This window comes from Ovis canadensis, chromosome 14 (assembly GCF_042477335.2).
Source record: "Ovis canadensis isolate MfBH-ARS-UI-01 breed Bighorn chromosome 14, ARS-UI_OviCan_v2, whole genome shotgun sequence".
Classification (NCBI taxonomy): domain Eukaryota; kingdom Metazoa; phylum Chordata; class Mammalia; order Artiodactyla; family Bovidae; genus Ovis; species Ovis canadensis.
In genome coordinates, this window is record NC_091258.1 from 74,253,332 (window position 1) to 74,279,617 (window position 26,286).

A 26,286-nucleotide genomic window follows, 5' to 3' on the forward strand; every position below is an offset into this window, starting at 1 on the left:
TTCCCCTTCCTTTCTTTATAGCCATAGGAAACTTACAATTTAAAAACACTTTACGTTCTGTGACTTGTATATTTGCAAACTGTATACTTTATTCCTCTATTTTTCTAAAAGAAAGAATCCCTTTTGATTCTTCGATCTCGACATAGTCTGTGGCTGCCAGTAGATCTCCAATAACCCTGGAAAGAGGATCCCATGGCAAGACTTGTCTCCCAGTTGCTCTCTAAATTACTCCGAAGATCTAAGCGATTCATCAGATGGTTGATTCTTGGCATTTTGGGGTTAATAGCCATTTGCACCACTGCCGCTGTCGCAGACATTGTTTTACAAACTTCAAACACGAAACTTTATTCAAAATTGGACTAAAGATGCTCATACTATTATATGGGTCACTCAGGTTCAGATAGATGAAAAAGTTCAAGATAAAATTCAGGAATTAAAAACAGCCATCCAATGGGTTGGAGATGAATTAATAGATTCACAAAAACAAGTATTATTATATTGTGATTGGAATTGCACTCAATTTTGTATCACTTGTCTTCGGTTAAACCATAGTGCTTACAATTGGGAACAAATCAAATTTCATTTGCAAGATATGGATAATAATGCTTCCTTAAATGTACAATTGTTGCAAAAGGAAATCCTTGAAACCTTCTCTAAGAGTCTACCCTCTTCCAACATTTGGAAACCTTAGCTGAACATCTAGCTGATCAATTATATGGGCTAGACCCTCAAAGATGGTTTCAAGGCATTACACATAGCATTGGATCTGGAACTATAATTATCCTGGTGATTATATTTGTAACATACTGATGCCTTTCAACTAAATTGTTCAAACTAAACAAACTCAATTGGTCAGGGCCCTTTTTCACAAAAGTATCTACAGTCATCTCCAATTATGAAAAAATAAAAAGGGGGAACTGTCAGGGGATGTTCAAGTTTAAGGGATCCAATATGTTAGTTTCTTCTTTTGTGTGCCATTTCTCAAGGACTCTCTATTCCTTACCAGTTCTTGGAAAACAGGAACGAGCAGAGGTGCAGGCAGTTCTCAGGACTGAGGTCATGAGAAAGGGCACCTGCTTGGATTTCTTTCAGTGACTCCCTTCCATGACTTTTTACTTAAAGGTAAACTATTCAGTTATGCCCCTCTTTCTCAGGATATGGAATGCTTTCTGGCCCTTTGAAGATTGCTATTTGCTTGGCTTTGTTTTTGCTCAATACTTTTTACTGCCTAAAGCTGCCTTGTATGAAGATATAATAAACACGTGTTTCTTCAAATAAAGCACCCGGTTTCACTCGAGACTTGGGTCCCCTGCATCCTTCTTCTCGTCGACTCCAGTCCCCAGTTCCTGGTCTACAAAGACCGTGACAGCTCTGTCTTCAATTTCCACAAATAAGAGTAACTCTTCTTTAATCACACACACAACAGTTATTTCTATCCAATGGAGCACATGACCCTTTTCCTATGCATCATTCCTAGCACACCATCAGTCCCTGGTAACTGTCCCTCTCCTCCGAAGAAAAGCCCAGTCCTTTTAACATCTTGCCTACTCTGTTCAAGGTCAGTTGGTAGAACATTATCTTTTATAACGGGCTGGACTATGTATGGAAGGGCTTCCTGATCCTACTGACCATGAGTCATGTCCTAGTTTTACGTTATTTTCTGCCCTCCCTCTTGCTAATTCACACACACCTTTGAATTTCATAATTCAGGCTGTATGTTTTTCCAGGAAACACGAAAGTGAATGAATCATATCTAATGAAGTCGGCCCCTTCATCTCACTGATTCCTTCCCAAAGAGCATCATGAAAAGCATGTAGCAAATGTGTTTGATCAATGTATCACCAAAGCCAAGCTCTTAGAGCTCACCACACAACAGCTCAATCAACTGAGAGACTACTTGTTGGGCAAGGAAGAGTGACTTTATTCAGAAAGCCAGGAGACCAAAGAGATGGTGGACTACTGTCCCAAAGAATCATCTTTGTTGAGTTAGAATTTGGGTTTCTTTTACATGACAAGATCTCTATAGTTTCTCTTCAAATATGGACTTACTGCAGTTGCTGAGTACCTGAATTAAGTCATCAGAGAATACATATAGTGAAAAAGGTAAAGGATTTGCCACAACCACTGAGTCTGGCTCCACTATGTTCCTATTTTGGGTAAGATCCTTGCCACACACATTACATTGCTGTGTGTTTTCTCCAGGATACTCTGATACTAATGGCGAGACATGAGCTGTGAGGATAGGGTTATTTTTTTGTTTTCGTTTTTGTTTTTTTTTTTACACTTGTGAAATTGGTGAGGAATCTTTCTAGAATGAATTCATGTTCTATAGACCTAATAAATACATATATATCTGGCTTCTATCCAGTATGAATTTTCTCATGAGGCCTAAGATGTTGCCACACTCATGATATTTGTATGGTTTGTCAGTAAGACGAATTCTCTGACCAACAGAAAGCTGTGAATTTTGAACTTTGAATTTTGAAGACTTCTACCATATACCACATTCACATACATTTCTCTCATGTATGGATTTTCTGATGTTTAGTGAGTGCTGAGACCTGAGTAAAGGATTTTCCACACTTGAAACATTTGAAAGCTTTCTCTATATGTATTCTGTGATAACTTGTAAGGTGTGACTTTCGACTGAAGAACTTGCCACACTCATCACATCTGAAAGGTCTCTCTCCAGTATGAATTCTCTAATGAAGTCGAAGATGTGTTTTTTGACTAAAGACTCTTCCACACTCAGCACATTTGTAAGGTTTCTCTCCAGTATGAACTATCTGATGACTTAAAAGGATTGACGTAACATGAAAGGCCTTGACACACTCATCACATTGGTAAGGTTTCTCTCCAGTATGAACCCTCTGATGACCAGCAAGGTGTGCATTTCGGCTGAAGACTTTGTCACATATATCACATTTAAATAATTTCTTTACTGTATGAATTTTCTGATGTTTCCTGAGGTTTCAGCTGTCAGTAAAGGCTGCAGGCGACAGAATGAAACACCAACACTGCAGAGTGGTTTGAATCTTTTTACTTTACAACTGCTGCTTCTTGCAGCTGCTTTACATCTTTTGCACAACAATCTACAGGGCAAGTTCCCAAAAACCATAATTCAGCGACTGTACAGTGCACAGGCATGGGGCGAGATAACCTTTACCTTATTTACTGCAGCTAAGACTTTTTCGGGAACTTCCTTATCAACTTAGAACCCATTTTGTCCCTGGGTCTGTTCCTTTTGAGGAATCAGAAACATCCTTGTGTGTAAGAAATGTTCTTTTCCCAAGAGAACAGAGGATTCTTGACTGAACATCTCATTTGCAAGAATATTCAGCGCTGGTTGAGAGTCTCGTTTGCAAGCACTTCTCAACCTACCTTATACCTTGTTCCCTACATCTCCCCCTTTCTTTTCTTGAAGGTGCTGAATAAGCACTTGAATACTCAAGCTTCTTCTTTCAATTGTTAGCAACAATTAACCAAGTATTCACAAAGGATGTTGTTAACAATGTAGATACATGCCCTAAAGGATTGAGGTTATCTAATCCTTCTTGAAGACTCTTCAGTATATCTGAACCAATAATATCAGGCAGCGTCTTACTAAAAGTTGACAATATAGTTTGTTCCAATTCCATAATTTTAGCAGTTAAATTCTGGTGTCCCACTAAAGATCTTTTCACTTTTCCCCAACTCTCACTCATATTAAAGGGAACAGGGGTTACACATAGGTGGGATGAGTTCCAATCACATTTTAACACATTTTTTGTAGCTAACACAGTCACTTGATCTCCTAACCAGGAAACAGTGTGTTGTAAATTCAATACATCAGTAGCCAATTGAGAGTCCAAATCAGGCTGTTGTTGCCACAATAAATGACCATCCTTATGTCACTCCCTGACAAAATCAGCAGTCTGTATGCCCTGATGAAAGCAAGACCTGCTACAGTTGCTGTTGCTGTTATTGAAGCCACAGTGAGAATTGATGCGATGACAATGCCAAGCATTCTTCGGGATCGATGGAGAAGAGTTTGTACAGCATTCACAAGATGAGTGACAGCAAAAGAGTCCGACCAAGGTCGAGTAAGATTAACAGGCAACCACAGTTCAGTCCGTGCTTTCAAAATAATCAAAGAGTAATTACTGGAATGGACCATCTTGTTTTCAACATTTTCCCACCAGGAATGGTTTATACGTTGAGTCAAGTTACAATCAGAACATGATATAACTCCCAAAATTTCATTCCAAATCCATTGTCCATACAGTAAAGAATAAGGAAATTTTACACATGCTATATAGCACAGTAAGATTTATTAATACACAAATGAGTTTGAAACGGCCCTCTAGGATCATTAATATTCAAAGTAAAGTTTCCCATCCAAATAGTAAGGTTACCTGACACTGCCCGTGATTATACACTGGAAAAGTAAAAGCAAATTTATTTCTATCTTTTACTTGCAAAGGAATAGTAAAAAAGCAATCCTTCAAATCTAAAACCATCAAAATCCAATTCTGTGGAATCAAAGCAGGAGAAGGGAGACCTAATTGCAAAGTTCCCATAGGTTCTATACATTTGTTAACTTCCCTTAAATCAGTCAACATTCTCCATTTACCAGATTTTTTCTTAATGACAAAAACAGGGGAATTCCAAGCAGAAGTGGATCGATATGGCCAGATTGAAGCTGTTCTTCTACTAATTGTTCTAAAGCCTCGAGCTTCACTTTTGGAAGCGGCCACTGCTCAACCCATTTAGGGACATCAGTTAACCATTTCAATGGGAGAGCTCCAGGAATCTGAGCAGTGGCTACAAGTTTTCTGACAAGATGGTGAGTGTTGTTCCTAAAGAAAGTAAAAGATCTCTTCCCTAGATATTAATAGGTGTATTAACAATGTAAAAAGAAAAAACTACTTTTTTTCCATTAGACAATTGGCATGACAAAGGTTAGCACTTCTCCACACATCTGCTATAGATCCTAAGCCTGTTAAAACAAGAGGAATTTTTTCTTTTTTCTAGTCATTAGGCCACTGCTGGAGAGAAATAACTGAAACATCTGCTCCTGTATCCACTAATCCTTCAAACTGTCTATCTTTAATAGTCAGTGACATTAAAGGACGAGAGTCATTAATAAGCATTTCCCAAAATATACTTTGCCCGTACTTCCAAAACCACTGACTCTCTCTCCATAACTCAGCCTTGTCGATAGCTACCGGAAATCAGGATGCGTAAGGTGGTGCAGAAGGGTTAACAGCCTTGGAATTTGTTTTCTATTTAATAAAACCTTCCAAAAGGCAGTGGTCATTGCCTCTATAGAATCTGAATCCTCCCCCAAACTCACATCTCTATCTGTCTCTGTGAATGAATCTGTACTGTCATCCGGAGGTTTGGGCGGAGGCCGAGATGAAGCCCCCTCCTCACATTCGCCTTCCTTCTCCTCACTCACAGGCACATCCTCATACAGGGAATCATCCTTAAGAACATGAGATGGCCTCACCATCAGCAGCCATTAATTTTAAAGCTTGCATTATAGCACTACATAGAGTCCAGAGCCTTAAAGGAATCACATTTCCTTTTTGATGTTGCTTTCTTAAGTCCTTCTTTACCACTTTCCATTCCTTCAAATTCAGCTGTACTTTTGTTTGATACTGAAACCAATAGCAGTGCTGCTCTATGACGCAGAACAACTTACTCAAACGGCGAGTAGACGTTGTAATTCCTATAGAAAGCAGGAGCCCCTTAACCAGCTCCATATATTGTGACTTTAAAGACGGGGAATTCCCCAAGGTTTTTTCTTTTTCTTTTCTCTTTTTTCTGTTCTTTTTCTCTTATTTTCTTTTTCCCAAAAGTCGCCCTTTCAGCATCTCGCCCCGGGGTGCTTACCCTTTCGGTTCTTTTCTTTTTTTCTTTTTGCCGAAAGTCCCCCTTTCAGCGTTTTGCCCAGGGTGCTTACCGTTTTGGTTTGGTTGGGCCCCGCGTTGGGCGCCAGATGCTGGCGACGGAATGAAACACCAACACTGCAGAGTGGTTTGAATCTTTTTACTTTACAACTGCTGCTTCTTGCAGCTGCTTTACTTTATATCTTTTGCACAACAATCTATAGGGCAAGTTGCCAAACACCATAATTCAGCCACTATACAGTGCCCAGACACAGGGTGAGATAACCTTTACCTTATGTACTGCAGCTAAGACTTTTTCGGGAAGTTCCTTATCAACTTAGAATCCGTTTTGTCCCAGGGTCTGTTCCTTTTGAGGAATCAGAGAAACATCCTTGTGTGCAAGAAATGTTCTTTTCCCACGGGAACAGAGGATTCTTGACTGAACATCTCGTTTGCAAGAATGTTCAGCCCTGGTTGAGAGTCTCGTTTGCAAGCACTTCTCAACCTTCCTTATATTTTGTTCCCTACACTGGGCAGAACATCTCGTTTGCAAGAATGTTCAGCCCTTGTAGAGAGTCTCGTTTACAAGCACTTCTCAACCTTCCTTATACCTTGTTCCCTACATCAGGCCTTGCCACACTCATCACATTTGTCCTTGTTTCTCTCCAGTATGAACTGTCTGATGACTTAAAAGCATTGACTTTACATGAAAGGTCTTGCCACACTCATCACATTTGTAAGGTTTCTCTCCAGTATGAACTGTCTGATGCCTAAAAACGGTTGACTTTAGACGAAAGGTCTTTCCACACTCATCACATTTGTAGGGTTTCTCACCAGTATGAACTGTCTGATGACTTAAAAGGAAGGTTTTAAGACGAAAGGCCTTGCCACACTCATCACATTTGTAAGGTTTCTCTCCAGTATGAATTGTCTGATGCCTTAAAAGGACTGACTTTACACAAAAGGCTTTGCCACACTCATCACATTTGTAATGTTTCTCTCGAGTATGAACCCTCTGATGACCAGCAAGGTGTACATTTCGTCTGAAGATTTTGTCACATATATCACATTTCAATAATTTCTTTCTTGTATGCATTTTCTTATGGCTCCTCAGGTATGAGCTGTGAGTAAAGGCCTTGCCACACTCATCACATTTGTAACGTTTCTCTTCAGTATGAACTGTCTGATGCCTAAAAATGGTTGACTTTAGACGAAAGGCCTCGCCACACTCATCACATTTGTAAGGTTTCTCACCAGTATGAACTGTCTGATGACTTATAAGGAAGGTTTTAACACGAAAGGCCTTGCCACACTCATCACATTTGTAAGGTTTCTCTCCAGTATGAAGTCTCTTATGACTTATTAACTGTGAAGAGTAACTATACTGCTTGCCACACTCATTACATTTGTAAGGTTTCTCTCCAGTATGAACCCTCTGATGAACAGCAAGGTCTGCATTTCGGCTGCAGACTTTGTCACATATATCACATTTAAATAATTTCATTCCTATATGAATTTTCTGATGTCTCCTGAGGGTTGATCTGTGAGAAAAGACTTTGCCACACTCATCACATTTGTAAGGTTTCTCTCCAGTATGAATCCTCTGATGACCAGCAAGGTTTTCATTTCGGCTGAAGACTTTGTCACATGTATCACATTTAAATTTCTGTCCTGCATGAATTTTCTGATGTCTCCTGAGGTTTGAGCTGTGAGTAAAGGCCTTGCCACACTCATCACATTTGTAAGGTTTGTCTCCAGTATGAACTGTCTGATGACTTAAAAGGACTGACTTTACACGAAAGGCCTTGCCACACTCATCACATTTGTAAGGTTTTTCCCTGTGTGCTTTGAGGTCTTGCGATACTACTGAAGGATTCATAAAATCATTCCCATATATATTAGAAACACTAGTTTGGACACAAGGAAGAATTCTTTGAAGTGGTGAAAATGAGTAACTGTTGTCGACAGACCTCTCAACTCTATTATATTCAGAAATTATCCTGCCAGTTTGAAGTATCTGCAGTTTCTCCTGAGACTTAAATCCAAGCCTGTTTCCAAAGGGCTTGATTCCTGCATCCTTTCCATCATATGAATCTCTTCCATCAGGCACACTTCCATTAAGGCTTACAGGTGTGCCTTTATAATTTCTTTTGTCATCTCTCCCCTGACACTCAAAGTCACACATATTTTCCTGACTTTCCCAAAGATGAACATGTTTGATTTCACAGCTTTTAGGTCTTCCCAGCATCAATGTTCGGAATGTTTCTCGTTTATCACTGTTCACTTTGGGTTGTAAATCCTTGATCACATATGTAGGAGAGATATCTACAAGATAAAAAGAACCACAGGTATCCTGCTCACAATAATTCAAAAATAAATCTTTCATGGTGAATATAGATTACACTAAAAGTAATACTTAACACCAAGTTATGAAACACCACAATGATGACCTTAAGTTTTTAGAAACACTAAAGGAATAGAATTCTTAACTTAAGAAAGCATAACATAAATTCACTGTTAAGGTAGCTTAGTTTTAAAAACCATATGCCAAACACACTCACATTGGACAATCTTATGCCAAGTCTCAGAAACAGGAGTATTTTTCTACCAGGACCCCTAGGAACCTATCAATCAACAGTTGTCTCAAATTGAAAAGAAAAACATTACACTATCATTGTATTCTGTATACTTACAGTACATAAATAAATTCTAAACAATATATTACATACTGTGATAGTAAATAATCCAAAAGCAAGGTTACCCAAGTAACTATACATAATTGGTCGTTTACAATTGAAAACAAATGAGAAAATGAAGAATATGACTAAAACAATTTTTTGGAAACAACATAGTTTTCTAAATCTGCTATAGAACTACATACCCAAAAAGAAAAGGCATTTTACAATGTTAAGAAGTAGTATGTGTCAGCTGTATTGCAGAATATATGCTAAAAGACCATCATCTGTAAATGACACATAATTTAAGATGTAAAATAGTCACCAGTTTTCTAACAGCCAATAATCAAAGCAATGCATACCTATGTTGTTGTTCAGTCGCTCAGTCGTGCCTGACTCTTTGCGACCCTGTGGACTGTAGCCCACCAGACTCCTGTGTCCATGGGATTTCCCAGGCAAGAATAATGGAGTGGGTTGCCATTTCCTTCTCCATGGGATCTTCTTGACTCAGGGATCAAACCTGCATCTTCTGCATTAGCAGGTGAATTCTTTACCACTGAGCCACCAAGGAAGGCTTCTCTCTAGCCATGCACTATTCTTAATTACCTGGTTTAATGGCACCAAAATATAATAAATAAAAAGTGAGTGCTTTGGGTATTTATTGACTAGGGTCAGACACAATACTGCTGAAAAATGTTGCAAGTGAAACGCATACAAGATATAATGTAGTTGAGGTTTGACAGACAACAAAATTCTGTAAAGCAATTATACTTCAATTATAACATTAATAAAATTTTAAAAAGATATAATGTAGATAACATCATATCATAAAGAACATGACAGAATATAAATATTACATCTTTTAAACAAAAGTAAATTTTGATTATTTACTATAAAACATGCACTACTGTAAGCCAACCAACAGCACTAATTTGCTTTGAAAGGCTTGAGGTAAATTAACATGTTTTTTAATCAGAGCAGAAGACACACCCAATTGGTGCACAAAGTGGTAATAGAAACAGGATATGAATCTGAACATACAGACTGAGAAAACTTATTTGTAAACATGACCATCCACTGAATGAATAGATTAGAAAATATTTTTAAAAAATACAAGGAACTTGGAAAGAAAATATCAAGGAAGATACCATATAGAAGTAGTCTGTTTAACTATTATTCAACCATCCCATCTAGAAATGGGTAGTGAGTCATCATGGATGCACAGAGTGATTTAGGTCATGTCCTGAGAAACTTGTTCAATAAATGACCAGAGATTATCTTTACAGTGAGAGTATGTAAAAGGTGGAGGGATGTGGTAGGTAAGAACGATGTTTCCGTCCATATCAAAGTACTATGTGAGGAATGGTCAGGACGAAGAAAGGGTCTGCGTGGAGCATAGGGTACACAGGTTTATGTCAGATATCAGCTTGTGCCTGCCATGTCTTTGTGAAAATAACTGAGAGCACAAACTAATATCCTGACCTTAAGAGAAAAGAACTGGTTCAGCAAGTTCATGGGCATTATACTATGGGTATGGGACAGAAACAAGAGAGATTTTAAAAGTGACTGTGATATATGGAGAAAGCAGGATAATACCTATTATACTATTTACAATGTAATGTATCCAACTGTGAATTTTGTAAGTTACAATGGAATGCTTATATTCAAGAAAAGCATACACAATATTCCAGGATATTGTGTAACAATCTTATTAGCAGAAATCAGAAGGAAAATTCAGGAAAAGGCTATCTAAATCTGGGTTCCTCTGCCAAGTATGATTAACCTCTCTATTGGACATTTATTTTGTTTCTTCTTCCACACATGTTCATCTCAAGATCGAGGAGTATCAAAGGAGGGACTGAAACTGACTCTGGAGGACCTTCCCAGTTACAAAAGCCTTTCTGAGGCATCCAACACCTTTTTGTAGAAAAAGGCTTTATTCTCCTAGACCTCCCCTGAGTTCAAAAGAGCAGATTCAAACACTTACTAATACATAAAAGGATCATACCATGATCAAGTGGGATTTATTGCAGGGATGCAAGATTTCTCAATATCCACAAGTTAATCACTGATACATCACAGTAACAGTTGAAGACTTAAAACCATATGATCATCAATAGATGCAGAAAAGTTTCTCACAAAATTCAAGTGGCATTTATGATAAAAACCCTTCAGAAAGTCAGCACAGATGGTCCCTACCCCAGCATAATTAAGACTGTATATGTCAAACACACAGCTAACATCATACTCAACAAGGAAAAACTGAAAGCATTCCCCTTAACAACATGAATAAGACAAGAATGTTTACTATTGCCACTTTTACTGGCCAAATTTTTCGAAGTCCTAGCCACAACAATCAGAAAAGAAAAAGAAATAAAAGGAATTCAAGTAAAAAAAAAAAAGAAAGAAAGAAAGAAGAAAGAAGTAAAACTGTCACTATGATGCTACACACAGAAAATCCCAAAGCCACCAGATGACTACTAGACTTTATCAATGAAGAGAGTAAACTTGCTGGATACATAATATATAGAAAACTGCTACATGTCTATACACTGATAATGATACATGAGAAAGTGAAATTAATGAAACAATCCCATTCACCATCTCAGAGAAAAGAATAAAATTCTAAGGAATAAACCTACCTAAAAAGTCAAAAGAACTGTATTCATGAAACTATAAGATGCTGATGACTGATAGCAAAGATGACACAAACAGATGGAAACATATACTGTGTTCTTGGATTGAAAGAAAGAACAGTCAAAATGACCATACTATCCAAGGCAATCTACATATTCAATGCAACTCTTATCAAATTAACAACGACATATTTCATAAAACAAAGAAAAACTTAATTTGTACCAAAATACAAAAGACTCTGATATCTAAATCGATCTTGAGAAGGAAGAACAGAGCTGGAGGAATCATGTTCCCAGAGTTCAGACCATACTACAAACTTACAGTCATCAGAGAAAAAGTGAAGTTGCTCAGACGTGTCTGACTCTTTGCGACCCCATGGACTGTAGCCTACCCATGGGATTTTCCAGGCAAGAATACTGAAGTGAGTTGCCATTTCCTTCTCCAGAGATCTTCTGGACCCAGGGATTGCACCTGGGTCTCCTGCATTGTAGGCAGACACGTTACCATCTGAGCCACCAGGGAAGTGGTATGATGATGGCACAAAACAGAAACACAGATCAGTAGAACAGGACAGAAAACCTAGTAATAAACCAATTTACTCAGAGTCAATTATTCTATATAAAAAGGAAGAAAGAACATAGAATGAAGAAGTCTCTTTAATAAGTGATGCTGGGATAAATGGATAGTTACATGAAAAAGAATGAAATTACAACATTCTCTAACACCACATACAAAAATAAACTCAAAATGTATTAAACATCTAAATGCAAGACCAGATACTATGAAATTCATAGTGGAAAACAAATGCAAAACACTGACATAAATGTCAGCAAAATTGTTTTGAATCTATCTCTTAGAGTCATGGTAATAAAAGCAAAATCAAACAAATGAGACCTAATTAAATTTAAAACCTTTTTGCAAAGCAAAGGAAACCAAAAAAAAAAGAACAAAAATACAACTTTTGGACTATGAGACTGTATATGCAAACGATGCTACCTATCAGGGATTTATTTCTAAAATATGCAAACAGTTCATACAGCCTAACATAAAACAATGAACAAACAAGCCAATCAAAAACTGGGCAGAAGATCAAAACAGATATTTCTCCATAGGAGACAAACAGATTTCCGACAGTCACCTGAAAAGATATTTGATGTCTCTACCTAGGAGAGAAATGCAAATCAAAACCACAAAAATGTATCACCTCACACTGGTCAGAATGACCACCATCAAAAAGTCTACAAACAATAAATGCTTGAGAGGGTGTGGAGAAGCGAACCCTCCTACACTGTTGGAAGGAACATAAATTGGTACTGCCACTTTGGAGGATAGCATGGAGGTTCCATAAAGAACTAACTATAGAGCCATCACATGAACCAGCAATTCCAATCCTGGGCATATATCCAGAAAGGATGAAAACATTCAAAATGATACATTCACCCCCAATGTTTTAGTAGCACAATTTACATGAGGCAAAACATGGCAGCAACCTAAATGTTCACTGACAGACAAAGGGATAAAGAATACGTGGTACCTACATACAAGGAAATATTGTGAAGTGAAAGTAGCTCAGCCATGTCCAACTCTTTAAGATCCCATGGCCTGCAGCCTGCAAACTGCCCTGTTTATGAAATTCTCCAAGAAAGAACAGTGGAGTGGGTTGCCACCTCCACAGCATAAAACACAATGAAGTAATGCCTTTTGCAGCAATATAGACAAACTTAGGGATTATTCTAAATGAAATCAGACACAGAAAGACAAATATCATAGGATATTATATGTTGAACTGAAACAAATGATACAAATGAACTTATTCACAAAATAAACTCACCAGCATAAGAAACAAACTTATGGTTACCAAAGGGGATAGTGCAGGATGGTGGCTGGGGCAGGAAAGGGGGAAATAAATTAGGAGTCCGAATATATACAAACTAATATATATTCTGCAAGCCAGGCTTCAGCAATACGTGAACCGTGAAATTCCTGATGTTCAAGCTGGTTTTAGAAAAGGCAGAGGAACCAGAGATCAAATTGCCAACATCCGCTGGATCATCAAGAAAGCAAGAGTGTTCCAGAAAAACATCAATTTCTGCTTTATTGAATATGCCAAAGCCTTCGACTGTGTGGATCACAATAAACTGTGGAAAATTCTGAAAGAGATGGGAATACCAGACCACCTGACCTGCCTCTTGAGAAATCTGTATGCAGGTCAGGAAGCAACAGTTAGAACTGGACATGGAACAACAGACTGGTTCCAAATAGGAAAAGGAGTACATCAAGGCTGTATATTGTCACCATGCTTATTTAACTTATGTGCAGAGTACATCGTGAGAAACGCTGGACTGGAAGAGGCACAAGCTGGAATCAAGATTGCCAGGAGAAATATCAATAACCTCAGATATGCAGATGACACCACCCTTATGGCAGAAAGTGAAGAGGAGCTAAAAAGCCTCTTGATGAAAGTGAAAGAGGAGAGCGAAAAAGTTGGCTTAAAGCTCAACATTCAGAAAACAAAGATCATGGCATCCGGTCCCATCACATTATAGGAAATAGATGGGGAAACAGTGGAAAACAGTGTGAGACTTTGTTTTTTGGGGCTCCAAAATCACTGCGGGTGGTGACTGCAGCCATGAAATTGAAGGACGCTTACTCCTTGGAAGAAAAGTTATGAGCAACCTAGATCACATATTCAAAAGCAGAGACATTACTTTGCTGACTAAGGTCTGTCTAGTCAAGGCTATGGTTTTTCCTGTCGTCATGTATGGATGTGAGAGTTGGACTGTGAAGATGGCTGAGTGCCGAAGAATTGATGCTTTTGAACTGTGCTGTTGCAGATGACTCTTGAGAGTCCCTTGGACTGCAAGGAGATCCAACCAGTCCATTCTGAAGGAGATCAACCCTGGGATTTCTTTGGAAGGAATGATGCTAAAGCTGAAACTCCAGTACTTTGGCCATGTCACGAGAAGAGTTGACTCATTGGAAAAGACGCTGATGCTGGGAGGGATTGGGGGTGGGAGGAGATGGGGACAACCGAGGATGAGATGGCTGGATGGCATCACAGACTCGATGGATGTGGGTCTCGGTGAACTCCAGGGGATAGTGCTGAACAGGGAGGCCTGGCATGCTGCAATTCATGGGGTCGCAGAGTCGGACATGACTGAGTGACTGAACTGAATTGAATATATGTATAAAATAGATAAACAACAAGAACCTACGATATAGCTCAGGGAACTATATTAAGTATCTTGTGAATTGCTGTATACCTGAAACACAACATTGTAAATTAACTATACCTAAAAAGGGGAGAAGGAAATGGCAACCCACTCCATCATTCTTGCTTGGAGAATCCCAGGGACAGAGGAGACTGGTGGGCTGCTGTGTATGGTGTCGCACAGAGTCGGACATGGCTGAAGTGACTTAGCGTGCATACATGCATTGGAGAAGAAAATGGAAACCCACTCCAGAGTTCTTTCCTGGAGAATCCCAGGGACAGCGGAGCCTGTTGGGCTGCCGTCTGTGGGGTTGCACAGAGTCGGACAGGACTGAGGTGACTTAGCAGCAGCATACCTAAAAAGAATGGTTAAAACAAAAACAAAAACACCTCTTGTGGAGATATTCAAACAATGTTTCACAAGGGTATAAAAACTACTAAATGTTGGAAGCAGTCTATGAAATAAGACATGTTGACAAAACTGAATACCCACCAGCAAAAGAATTTACTTGTAACATTATCTTACACTATAGACAAAAATGAATTCAAAATGGTTTAAAGACTTAAACCTAAGTCCCAAATGTATAAAACTCCTAGAAGTAAACATGCAGGAAATGTTTCTGGAAATTAGACCCACAAATGATTTACCAGATGTAACAACAAAACCACAGGCCACAAAATAAAACCAGATATTAATAATTTGAACTATATCAAAATTATAACCTACAGCCATGAAATTAAAAGACACTTACTCCTTGGAAGGAAAGTTGTGACCAACCTAGATAGCATATTCAAAAGCAGAGACATTAACATTACTTTCCCAACAAAGGTCCATCTAGTCAAGGCTATGGTTTTTCCAGTGCTCAGGTATGGATATCAGAGTTGGACTGTGAAGAAAGCTGAGTGCCAGAGAATTGATGCCTTTGAACTGTGGTGTTGGAGAAGACACTTGAGAGTCCCTTGGACTGCAAGGAGATCAAACTAGTCACCCTAAACAAGATCAGTCCTGGGTGTTCATTGGAAGGACTGATGCTGAAGCTGAAACTCCAATACTTTGGTCACCTCAGGCGAAGATTTGACTCACTGGAAAAGACCCTGATGTGGGGAGGGATTGGGGGCAGGAAGAGAAAGGGACGACAGAGGCTGAGATGGCTGGATGGCATAACCAACTCGAAGCACGAGTTTGAGTAAAGTCTAGGGGTTGGTGATGGACAGGGAAGCCTGGTGTGCTGCGATTCATGGGGTAACAAAGAGTCAGACACGACTGAGCAACTGAACTGAACTGAACTATGCATTAAAGTGCAGTGAGTTTGAAAAGACAATCAATAGTAAAAGAGAAAATATGTGGAAATCATACATCTGATAGTAAATGAGTATAAAGAATATATAAAAATTTTAAGAGGGACTGAGATCACCAGTTCTGCCGTAGGGATCATTCCCCAATAAACCATCCAACGTGTTGCAAATACAGAACAGAAACAGTAAGAGTAACACAGAACTTTGAACTCAATGATAAAATAAAAAAATACTGACAATGCACAGAACAACAGTGTAACCAACAGCCCAATAGATACGAGAATGTGAACTTGGACCAAGTTGTCCTGGGCTAAATTCCCATACCATTTACAGAGGCTAAAATATATGGTCCTTGATATACAGGAACAACACTGTCATGGTGCCCTTGACAGAGTCTCCAAAGCCAGGAAATAACCTAGAAAGATGTAACAGGCTCTCGTGATACTTTCTCTCTCATAATCTTAGAACATACTGACCATTCTACTGGATAACTTCAAGTGGTGAGTTTGTGCGGAGCAAGAAAATAACATTAGGACTAGTGTCTGTTAGTAAATCCACTCCACAGAGACTCAGCAGAGGCTGCCAATTAAACATAGGTGGATTATCACAGCAAGGAAACCAGATAAACTTTCAGACCCTCAGGGATATATTTCAAAGAAATTTAGGTGGTAAAATGATACAAAGTAAGGAGAATGTAACATCGGGAACAGCTGACATTCCCAGACTGGGTAGAGCAGCACAAGAGTAAAAATACAACATGAAGGTCAGACATTACAGCATCTTGAGATGGGACCATGCGCTCGACCTACAGACGGCAAGCTAAGAGCCTGTGAGATCCACATATGCTCCCCTCGTAGGATCTAGGATCAAAAAGACAATCTCTCTACCCACTCTCCTTACATTTTCCTAAGTAACAACCACAGCGGATCCCATCCACCAGCTTGTCCCACTCCTAAACAGAAAAAAACAGCCCTTTTGAGATACTCATTCTTCTTTACATGTTGTATTTTTGGCTATTTTTACATCACTCCCCACTATCCAGAGCTTTTTCACATGCTCCAATGTGAAGATAATATTCAGATCAGAAACAGAAATTCTGAGACTCATCTGGTGATCCAGTGGTTAAGACTCTCACTTCCAATGCAGGGGGTGCAGGTTTAATTCTTAGGGAACTAAGATCCCAGTTGCAGAATGGTGGAGCCAAAAAAAAAGCAAGCAAAAACAAATAAAAAGAAATAGATATTCAGGGTTATCAGAAGAAACAAATCTAAAGAGCTGTGGATTTTTTTAAACACTGAGCCAAAATCAAAAGGCAGAAACTAGGAAATCGGGTTTTTTGGCGTTTTTTTTTTTTTAACATTTGCCAGTGAGCTATGTACATAATTAAGCTCTGGGACAACCTCAGATGTGACATGAAACAGACACAGCATCTGAAGAGGGTCAGTTTAACCTTGTGAACCTGTGTCATGCCCCAGTCACCAGAACTCTCACATGAAAGACATCAGGGCCTCCTAAGGGGCACACAAGGAAAATGCAGATACCCAAGGGCAGCTCTGGAAGGAAGTCATCCTCACCCACAGACAGCAGGTTCCTGTAGGTCTCCAGCATCACATCCCTGTACAAGGCCCTCTGAGCAGGATCCAGGAATTCCCACTCCTCCTGAGTGAATTTGATGGCCACATCCTCAGAGGTCAGTCGTTCCTGAAATGAAACCACATGTCACCAAAAGGGCCATGAAAAGTTCTCATTTTCATGCAAAAGAGAAAGGGTGGTAAGGGGTACGGATTGACTTGGTTGAAGTATGTGTTCTAACAGATCCATGCAGGGGTATCTGGAGAAATTATGCATCTCTTAATTTTAATTTCTTATGTTTTTTCATATGGCGTTATGAGATCCTCCAATTAATATGGATTTTTCATCACTGTTCAAAATCCATGAAATATATTTGAATAAAGCTCAACACTGTTTTGGCTATACAGAAGTGTCAGATATTATGTTCTACCCAGTGAGTGCAACTCATTATCTCGATGAGGTACAGCATGAGTGGTGTCTTCAGAGATGACAAAGTCCAAGGCACTTTTAACGGAAAGGTCAAAAGTTTCAGTTATGACGTTGATAACAGCAGCAAGGACCAAAACTATCTGAAGGCTTCCTGTTGCTCTAAATTACTGTAGTATTACTCTAAACATTAAATAAGTACTTTACAGGCAAGAACCTGTCATCAATATAATAGCTCATTAAAGAACCATGTGTTCCCACCTTACAGAAGAAAAACTGTGTCACAGACACTCTGAGAAACTCGACTCAGATCAACAAGGTAAGAAATGTTATACAGAGCACCTGAACTCAGAGGCTTGGGCTCAGCAACTGAAGCTTAAGCATCTAACAGTTAAGTAATACAGAGAACACTGAAAGTCCTTTGACAGAGGGCTCCTAAAGAAAACTTGAAAGAAGTCCAAGGTGAGCCTCCTCCCTGCCTCTCTGTCTTCTCTGCAGGGGGAGCAGCTCTAGGGCCTCAGGCCTTCATCCCCTGAAAATCGACGCCTGTGCCAAATTCGTCTCCACCTCCTCCCTGATCAGAAGAACCTCCTCCCTCTGTTGAGTGATCACTGTCCACAGTGGTGGTGAAGGACTGGAGACACTGACTGATGAGAGCCACAGCAGCTTGGCAGCCCCAGGTCCCCAGACCATCTCACTTACTCCTAGCCACAGCTTCCAAACCAGTGCCATTTCAAGGGACTTTGACACAGCAGCCAAGTTCCCTGGAGCTGGAGCTGCCACAGAAGGGGTGGCTGGCTCCGGGGCTGGAAGTGGGACTGTGTTCGGGAGCTTCATCACTGTTCAGCCAGGAATCCTTCTCTGAAACAGTAGCTCTTCTACGCCATGGGCTTGGCCCTCTCAAAGGCTATGGGCTGTTTTGCCTGATGGTGGTCTAGCTCATCTTCTTCACGATGTGAAGGAGCTGTTTCCACCTCCCATAGCTCTTTCTCCTGTGTCTACCCAGTATGTTCTCTTTCCTGTAACTCCTCAGGTAGCCTGGGGAAAGTGATGGGCTCAGGGGTTGACAGAAGGAAAACAAATAAATATTGTATTAATGTGAAAAAAAAAAAAAGTCCAAGGTGAACAATGTGGAATGGCATGAAAGGTCATTATAGACGTGGATATAGAAACACAACTGTTAGTAATTTACTACTTAAAACACTAACAGGATTGCTTAGAAAATTTCAAGGCCACAGATTATACTGATAACATAATTTCAACTGAAAAAAAAAAAGGTGATATGTAGTTTTTAAATCATGATGTCCTCTATCTAAACCACAGACTTGCACATGCATCCATGCTTATCTATAAAAAATTAACTGACATGAGAGGATTTGTCTCTTGACATATTTTTTTGGACAATTTTATGTCATCCTTTTATTCACATGAATTTCAGCATATTTCAGATGATAAAAATATATCCTTTGTATTCAGCTGAGTTTGTCAACAGGATTCTATATTAGGCTACCAAAGGAAAACTATTAAAAACATTAAAAAAAAAAAACTTGAACTCAATTCATAAGAAAATTACCATATACAAAAGTACAAATACAATTTTATCCATTTAAATTTACATAGCAAGGCATTAACAGAAGCCAAAGACTTTCTTTGCTTTTTTTTCCATTAATAAAATAGAGATTTGATATTAGAAGAGTCCTAGATTATGACCAAAAAAAAATTATCACAATAGTAAAGTACAAAAACTTCTTAGAGAATTAAAAATCATGGCAAAAAAGAATATGGAAAAAAATAAAGTTATTAAGCAAGACTATCTCAAGAAACATCATTGCCGGGAGCCAGTGTGAGGAATCCCGCCCGTGACAAGGTCATGAGGAAGGAAGCTGACATACGCAAGGCGTGCTCAGACTTCAGGGACCCCTCTGGAAATTCCTAAGCATGTACCCCAACAAAAATCTGCCGGCTTTTGTGCTCTGCTTTTCCACTCTTCTGACATTTTCTGGAAAAAGTCAATTCAGGGCTTTAGTCTTCTGCATTTGAAAGAGTGTTTCAATCCAAAAAACCCTCTGATGGCTTTCTAGCCTGCCTGCAGGACTCCTACAGCTGCGCGTGTGATTGTTTGAGGCCTCCTGACCGCAGGAGGCACAGGAAGCTTAAAACATCCTAGGAATGTAGGAGCTTCCGAGGCGTCAAAATCTTTAGAATAGGACTGGTTAAAGGTTTCATTTGTTGGGTCAATATTTGCTGCCAAATTTTCACATCCTTTAGTTGTAGATATAGTTAGAAAAACAAGTAGTAGACCTTGTGTTAGCAACATTAGATCTTTGAGTTAAGTACCTTCTTTGTTGTGTCCCCCTGCACCTTTGTTCTATAGAGATGTAACTTTAATGTTAATGCTTTAAGGAGATGTAGATTAAAGAAAAACACTTCAGGGGAAACAAGATTAACATTCATTAAGGAAGAGAGCCAAAAAGTGTTAACAAGCCTCTTGGCCAGAAGATAATGTAAATCACCTGAGACCTTTTGTATACCAAATGATGTATAGAAAGAGCCTGAGCTGCGAACGCTACATAATCTTGTGTTACCCATTGATCTCTGTGTTTTATCAAAAGTATAAAAGGCCTTCTGAACAATAAAAGACGGGGGCCAGCTTCCCGGGGCCAGCTTCTCGGGGCCAGCTTCTGGGGCCGGGGGCCAGCTTCTCGGGGCCAGCTTCTGGGGCCGGGGGCCAGCTTCCCGGGGCCAGCTTCTGGGGCCGGGGGCCAGCTTCTTGGACCAGCTTCTCTAACTAGTCTCCCGGCCTGGTTTCTTGGCACTCTGGCTCCCCCCGTGTCTCTCTCTCTCTTTCTTCTCCTCTCTCTTTCCCTCTCTCTGCTCTTTACTTTAATTTCGGGTTGAATTTCCACCTGGAGCGCGGAGGCTCACCAGGTCTACTTACTTGCCCCGGCTGTTAAGACCCGCGAGAAAGGGAGCTTAAGGCGAGGCACCCTTAGATATTCAAGTGGGCGCCGGTGGCCCAACGTAGATGGTGCAAATTCCTTGTCTGGAATTTTATTGGCCTTCTGCGTAAACCAAGCTATTCAGCCCTCTTTCTCCACTTAATCTTCTTACTACACTATAGTTTCTTAATCTAATCTTTCATTAATAAATAAACAAGTCTTTCCACGCCGACGCCGTCCACCCTTCGAATTCCCTGGATCCACCGGGGCTGGACCCCGGCACATCATGATGGGAAGGAAACATTCAATACATTCCTTCTGAAATTACAGTGGCATGAAAGGAGCTGTCCAGGGTGCCTGTCTTTCGCCACCATATGATGCGCATGGGCAGGGGCCACCAGAAGAAGTAAAAGGAGGAAAACTACAGGGCAAGAGACGCAGAGTTTGTCAGAGAGTTGAAACAGGTAGTACTCACAAACCTAAGGACATGGAAAGGTGAACAGTGAAAGGATGGCAAAAGACAGTCCATAGTAAAGAGAGCACGGGAGACTGTTATATCAGATAAAATAAACTGAAGAAAAAAAAAGTGCAATGAGATAAACACTGTGTAATGATAAAACGGTCAATTTACCAAAAAGCTGTAAGAAGAAAAATATATATACAGCTAACATTAGATATCTCATAAAAATGAAGCAAACATTAAAGGAAAGGAAGACCGAAATAGCGGCACAGTAGTACAAGTTTTCAATGCCCAAGTTGAACAGGCATGCACAGATCACACAGCCCAACAAAAGCATGAAACACATGCATCTCAAGGACACATAAAACATTGTCTATGAGAGACCACGTTAGGCCAAAATTAACCATTTTAAGAGACTGATACCATAAAAGTATGTTCCCTAACAATGAAATAAACACAAGAAAAAAAGAAAATTCCCCAAATGTGGACATTAAACAACTCACTCTTACACCGCAAAGGGGTCTAAGAAAAAAATTACATACAAATTCATGGGAAATTTTTAAATATATGTATGAAAATGTAAAGACAACATTGCAAAATTTATAACACACAGAGAAGACTGTACTGAAAGGAAACTCTGAACTGTTAAATGCTTACAGTAAAAAAGGGAAAAGATCTTAAATGGAAATATATTTTTAGACCTCTAGGAAGCAGAAAACGGGAAACAAACTAAACTCAAGTTTAGCAGAAGGAAACAGGTAAATACGAAAGATTAAACCAGAGATAACATAGAAAGCTGAAAAATATAAAAATCAACAAACCAAGAGTTGATGTTTTGAAAAAACTGTATAAGAAAGCCCCGACCTAGACTAAGGAAAAGAGAAAAAAAGATTCAAACAACTAAAAACAGATATGAAACAGGAGTGATTACAACTGAGGTTAAAGGAAGTCTCTAAAGATAAGGAACTACTATGACCAATAAATAGATCTTCGTGACCAAGATAATCACGATGGTGTGATCACTCACCTAGAGCCAGACATCCTGGAATGTGAAGTCAAGTGGGCCTTAGAAACCATCACTACGAACAAAGCTAGTGGAGATGACGGAATACGAGTTGAGCTGTTTCAAATCCTCAAAGATGATACTGTGAAAGTGCTGCACTCAATATGCCAGCAAATTTGGAAAAGTCAGCAGTGGCCACAGGACTGGAAAAGGTCAGTTGTCATTCCAATCCCAAAGAAAGGCCATGCCAAAGAATGCTCAAACTACCGCACAATTGCACTCATCTCACCTGCTAGTAAAGTAATGCTCAAAATTCTCCAAGCCAGCCTTCAGCAATACATGAACCATGAACTTCCTGATGTTCAAGCTGGTTTTGGAAAAGGCAGAGGAACCAGAGATCAAATTGCCAACATCCACTGGATTATGGAAAAAGCAAGAGAGTTCCAGAAAAACATCTATTTCTGCTTTACTGACTATGCAAAGCCTTTGACTGTGTGGATCACAAGAAACTGTGGAAAATTCTGAAAGAGAAGGGAATACCAGACCACCTGACCTGCCTCTTGAGAAACCTATATACAGGTCAGGAAGCAACAGTTAGAACTGGACATGAAACAACAGACTGGTTCCAAATAGGAAAAGGAGTACGTCAAGGCTGTATATTGTCACCCTGCTTATTTAACTTATATGCACAGTACATCATGAGAAATGCTGGGCTGGAAGAAGCACAAGCTGGAATCAAGATTGCCAGGAGAAATATCAATAACCTCAGATATGCAGATGACACCACCCTTATGGCAGAAAGTGAAGAGGAACTAAAAAGCCTCATGATAAAAGTGAAAAAGGAGAGTGAAAAAGTTGGCTTAAAGCTCAACATTCAGAAAACTAAGATCATGGCACCTGGTACCATCACTTCATGGGAAATGGATGGGGAAACAGTGGAAATAGTGTCAGACGTTATTTTTTTGGGCTCCAAAATCACTGCAGATGGTGACAGCAACCATGAAATTAAAAGACGCTTACTGCTTGGAAGAAAGTTATGTCCAACCTAGATAGTATATCAAAAGCAGAGATATTACTTTGCCAACAAAGGTCCCTGTAGTCAAGGCTATGATTTTTTCAGTGATCATGTATGGATGTGCGTGTTGGACTGTGAAGAAAGCTGAGTGCCAAGGAATTGATGCTTTTGAACTGTGGTGTTGCAGAAGACTCTTGAGAGTCCCTTGGACTGTAAGCAGATCCAACCAGTCCATCCTAAAGGAGATCAGTCCTGGGTGTTCATTGGAAGGACTGATGCTAAAGCTGAAACTCCAATACTTTGCTCACCTTGTGTGAAGGGTTGACTCATTGGAAAAAACCCTGATGCTGGGAGAAACTGAGGGCAGGAGGAGAAGGGGACGACAGAAGATGAGATGGCTGGATGGCATCACCGACTTGATGGACATGAGTTTGACTAAACTCCAGGAGTTGGTGATGGACAGGGAGGCCTGGTGTGCTGTGATTCATGGGGTCGCAAAGAGTCAGACACTACTTAGAGACTGAACTGAACTGACTGACTGATGACCAATAATGCCTATCAATGACAGTATATAGGAGATACTGGCAAATTCTCAGAAACATGCAAACTATTTTACTTATTAAGAAATAAAAAAATTGAGAAGTGTTGAAAGTGAAAGTGTTAGCCACTTAGTTGTGTCTGAATCTTTGTGACCTCATGGACTGTAGCCCACAAGGCTCCTCTGTCCATGGAATTTCTCCAGACAAGACTGGACGAGACAGCCATTCCTTTTTCCAGGGAATCTTCCAACCCAGGGACAGAACCTGGGTATCCCTCACTGCAGGCAGATTCTCTATGATTTGAGTCACTAGGGAAGCCCATTATAACTAGAGAGATTTAAAAAATAGTCAGAAACCTCTAAGAAAAATAGAGGACCAAATTCTACCAAACATTTACAAAAGAATTACCACTAACCCTGCTAATTCTATGGAGCAAGCATGATTCTAATAGTTTGCTGATTTCTCAAAGACACAAGAAAGAAAAACTGGAAACCAATACCACTGATGAATACTGATGCAAAATTAAAATACTTGCAAACCAACTTCAACACATATTAAAAAGATCTGGAGAAACAGACATAGAGAACAGATGGAGGGGGGAGGGGAGGAAGGAGAGGGCGAGATGTATGGAGAGAGTAACATGGAAACTTACATTACCATATATAAAGTAGAGAAGAGAGCCAATGCAAATTTGCTGACTGACACGGAACTCAAAGAGGGGCTCCTAGAACCTACAGGGGTTGGATAGGCAGGAAGATGGGAGGGATGGGACATATGTATACCTATGGCTGATTCATGCTGGTGTTTGGCAGAAAATAACAACTTCTGTAAAGCAATAATCCTTCAATTAAAATTATTTAGATAAATAAATAAAAAGATCTGACATCATGACCAAGTGGATTTTATTCACATAAGGCAAGGAGAAGTCAACATATAAAAATCAATTAATATGATACATTAACAGATTAAAGGGAAAAAAACCAGGATCATCTAGATGCAGAAAAAAATATTTTTCTTCCTTCCCACATGACAAAGTTTCATAGGTAAAAATCATAAAGACTACAAAAGAAACATGCTATATCAAAAGAGATTCTTTAATAACCCCACAAAGGATCAATCACCCAATTAACTCATTATCAAAACTGCCATGGCAATCTTTGTAGAAGCAGGATAAAACATGGTGAAAGTCACATAACTATTCAAAGAGCAAATAGCAAAACTCTTGAAGAAAGAAGATGGAGGTCTTTCTATTTCAAAACTTATTACAAGGTAATCAAGGTGATGTGGTATTGGTATAAAAAGAGACAAATAAACCAACTGAACAGAACACAGTACTCAGAAATAATTCTTTGTGTATATGTAAGGTATATTCACAAGGATGTCAAGATACACAAAAGAGCAAGGACAGTCTCAATAACCATGATACTGAGAAAATAGATATCTACCAGCAAAAGAGTGAAGCTGGAATCTTGCTTGCATTAAAGGTTAAAACATCTCTGTGTCAAAGGATTCAATCCACAGAGTGAAAGGACAACCTCTGAAGAACGGAGGTGATGAAAATTTCCACCTGCCAGACTTAGATCCATTTCATAGTTTAAATCTGATGATAAACTAAAAAACCCTGTATCACTGATGTCTATTTCTGAACTTTCCATTCTATTAACAAGAAGGATTTAAAGAGATTGACCCACATCTTTAGTTTGAACTGCCTTAAAAAAGTCAGAACAAACTGTCCCTAATTGATCTGGTTCGCAGATTTTACCAGCTATTGTGCATATTGATACCTGACTTCCACGTGCAGTTTCCTTACCCTGGTTGACAGAGAGCAGACAGCACATCCAGATGGGCCCTAAGCAATCTCTGCTGCCCAACAGCACTGAGACCCCGTCTTCAACCCGTGGGTTAGAAGCCGTGCCTGGGACGGTGCCCAGGGGAGCCTCCTCACAAGGGCCAGGTCACCAGGTCATGGGGAGACGGGATCTAAGTGGAGATGATAAGCCCTGAGGGAAGGCCCCAGGTGAGTATACGTGTACAGGAGCCAGACAGGATACTCCAGAGTCAGACATGATTAGCAAGTCCAGAGAAGGGCATTTCAGGAAGGACAGACTAAATATGACCTTACCTGACAAAGAGCCATGCCTCACTCCTTTTCTTTCCTCTTCCTCAACTTCAGGGCTTCCTCAGGCAACACAAGTCTTCAGAGGTCTATCATGAAAGTTGAAAACGTACTGTTTAATGCTTAGAGTCAATACATCCCCTTCCTGAGCCCCAACCACCCACATGGGAAGCCCTCACCGTGTGGAACAGACAGTCCCCTGTGGCCACTGTCTCAGGAGAGACTCAGGACAGTCAATTCCAGCACAGAGACCAACATGGGACTTTCCCACACTTTCCCTTAGATCACACTCCCCTCCTGGTGAGGCCTCATGCACACAGCAGCAGGGGCCACCTCTGCTGACCCCACGATCCCCTTCAGGTCACACAGCAGGCCCCTGTCCAGCCCCAGTCCGAGCAGAGCACCCCCTCCTCAGCCCAGATCTCTGCCCTCAGGACTGGGAGTACTCAGAGTCCTGATGCTCAGTGAGGGATCCAGACTGGAATCAACTGGGACACCTTAAACATTCTCGTGCTGTGGACCAA

The 26,286-nt window shown here is 40.0% G+C and overlaps 1 protein-coding gene across 4 annotated transcripts in view; it reads right to left on the minus strand.

The window, feature by feature from the left end:
• Window positions 1-3,024: 3,024 nt before the first annotated feature.
• The window catches only part of LOC138419226 (zinc finger protein 665-like), a 31,943-nt gene continuing 8,681 nt past the window's right edge, over window positions 3,025-26,286 (minus strand). Inside the window, exons 3-6 of one of the 4 annotated variants that reach the window (XM_069551789.1) lie at window positions 25,769-25,851; window positions 17,267-17,393; window positions 14,510-14,752; window positions 3,025-8,198 (exon numbers count right to left, since the gene is read on the minus strand). In XM_069551789.1, the coding sequence (XP_069407890.1) occupies window positions 6,517-8,121 (1,605 nt within the window). In that variant the 5' untranslated portion in view covers window positions 8,122-8,198; window positions 14,510-14,752; window positions 17,267-17,393; window positions 25,769-25,851 and the 3' untranslated portion in view covers window positions 3,025-6,516. Of the gene's footprint in view, window positions 8,199-8,910; window positions 9,155-14,478; window positions 14,753-17,266; window positions 17,394-25,768; window positions 25,852-26,286 lie in introns of all 4 variants that reach the window. The other 3 variants (XM_069551788.1, XM_069551790.1, XM_069551786.1) reach the window with 3 other exon arrangements.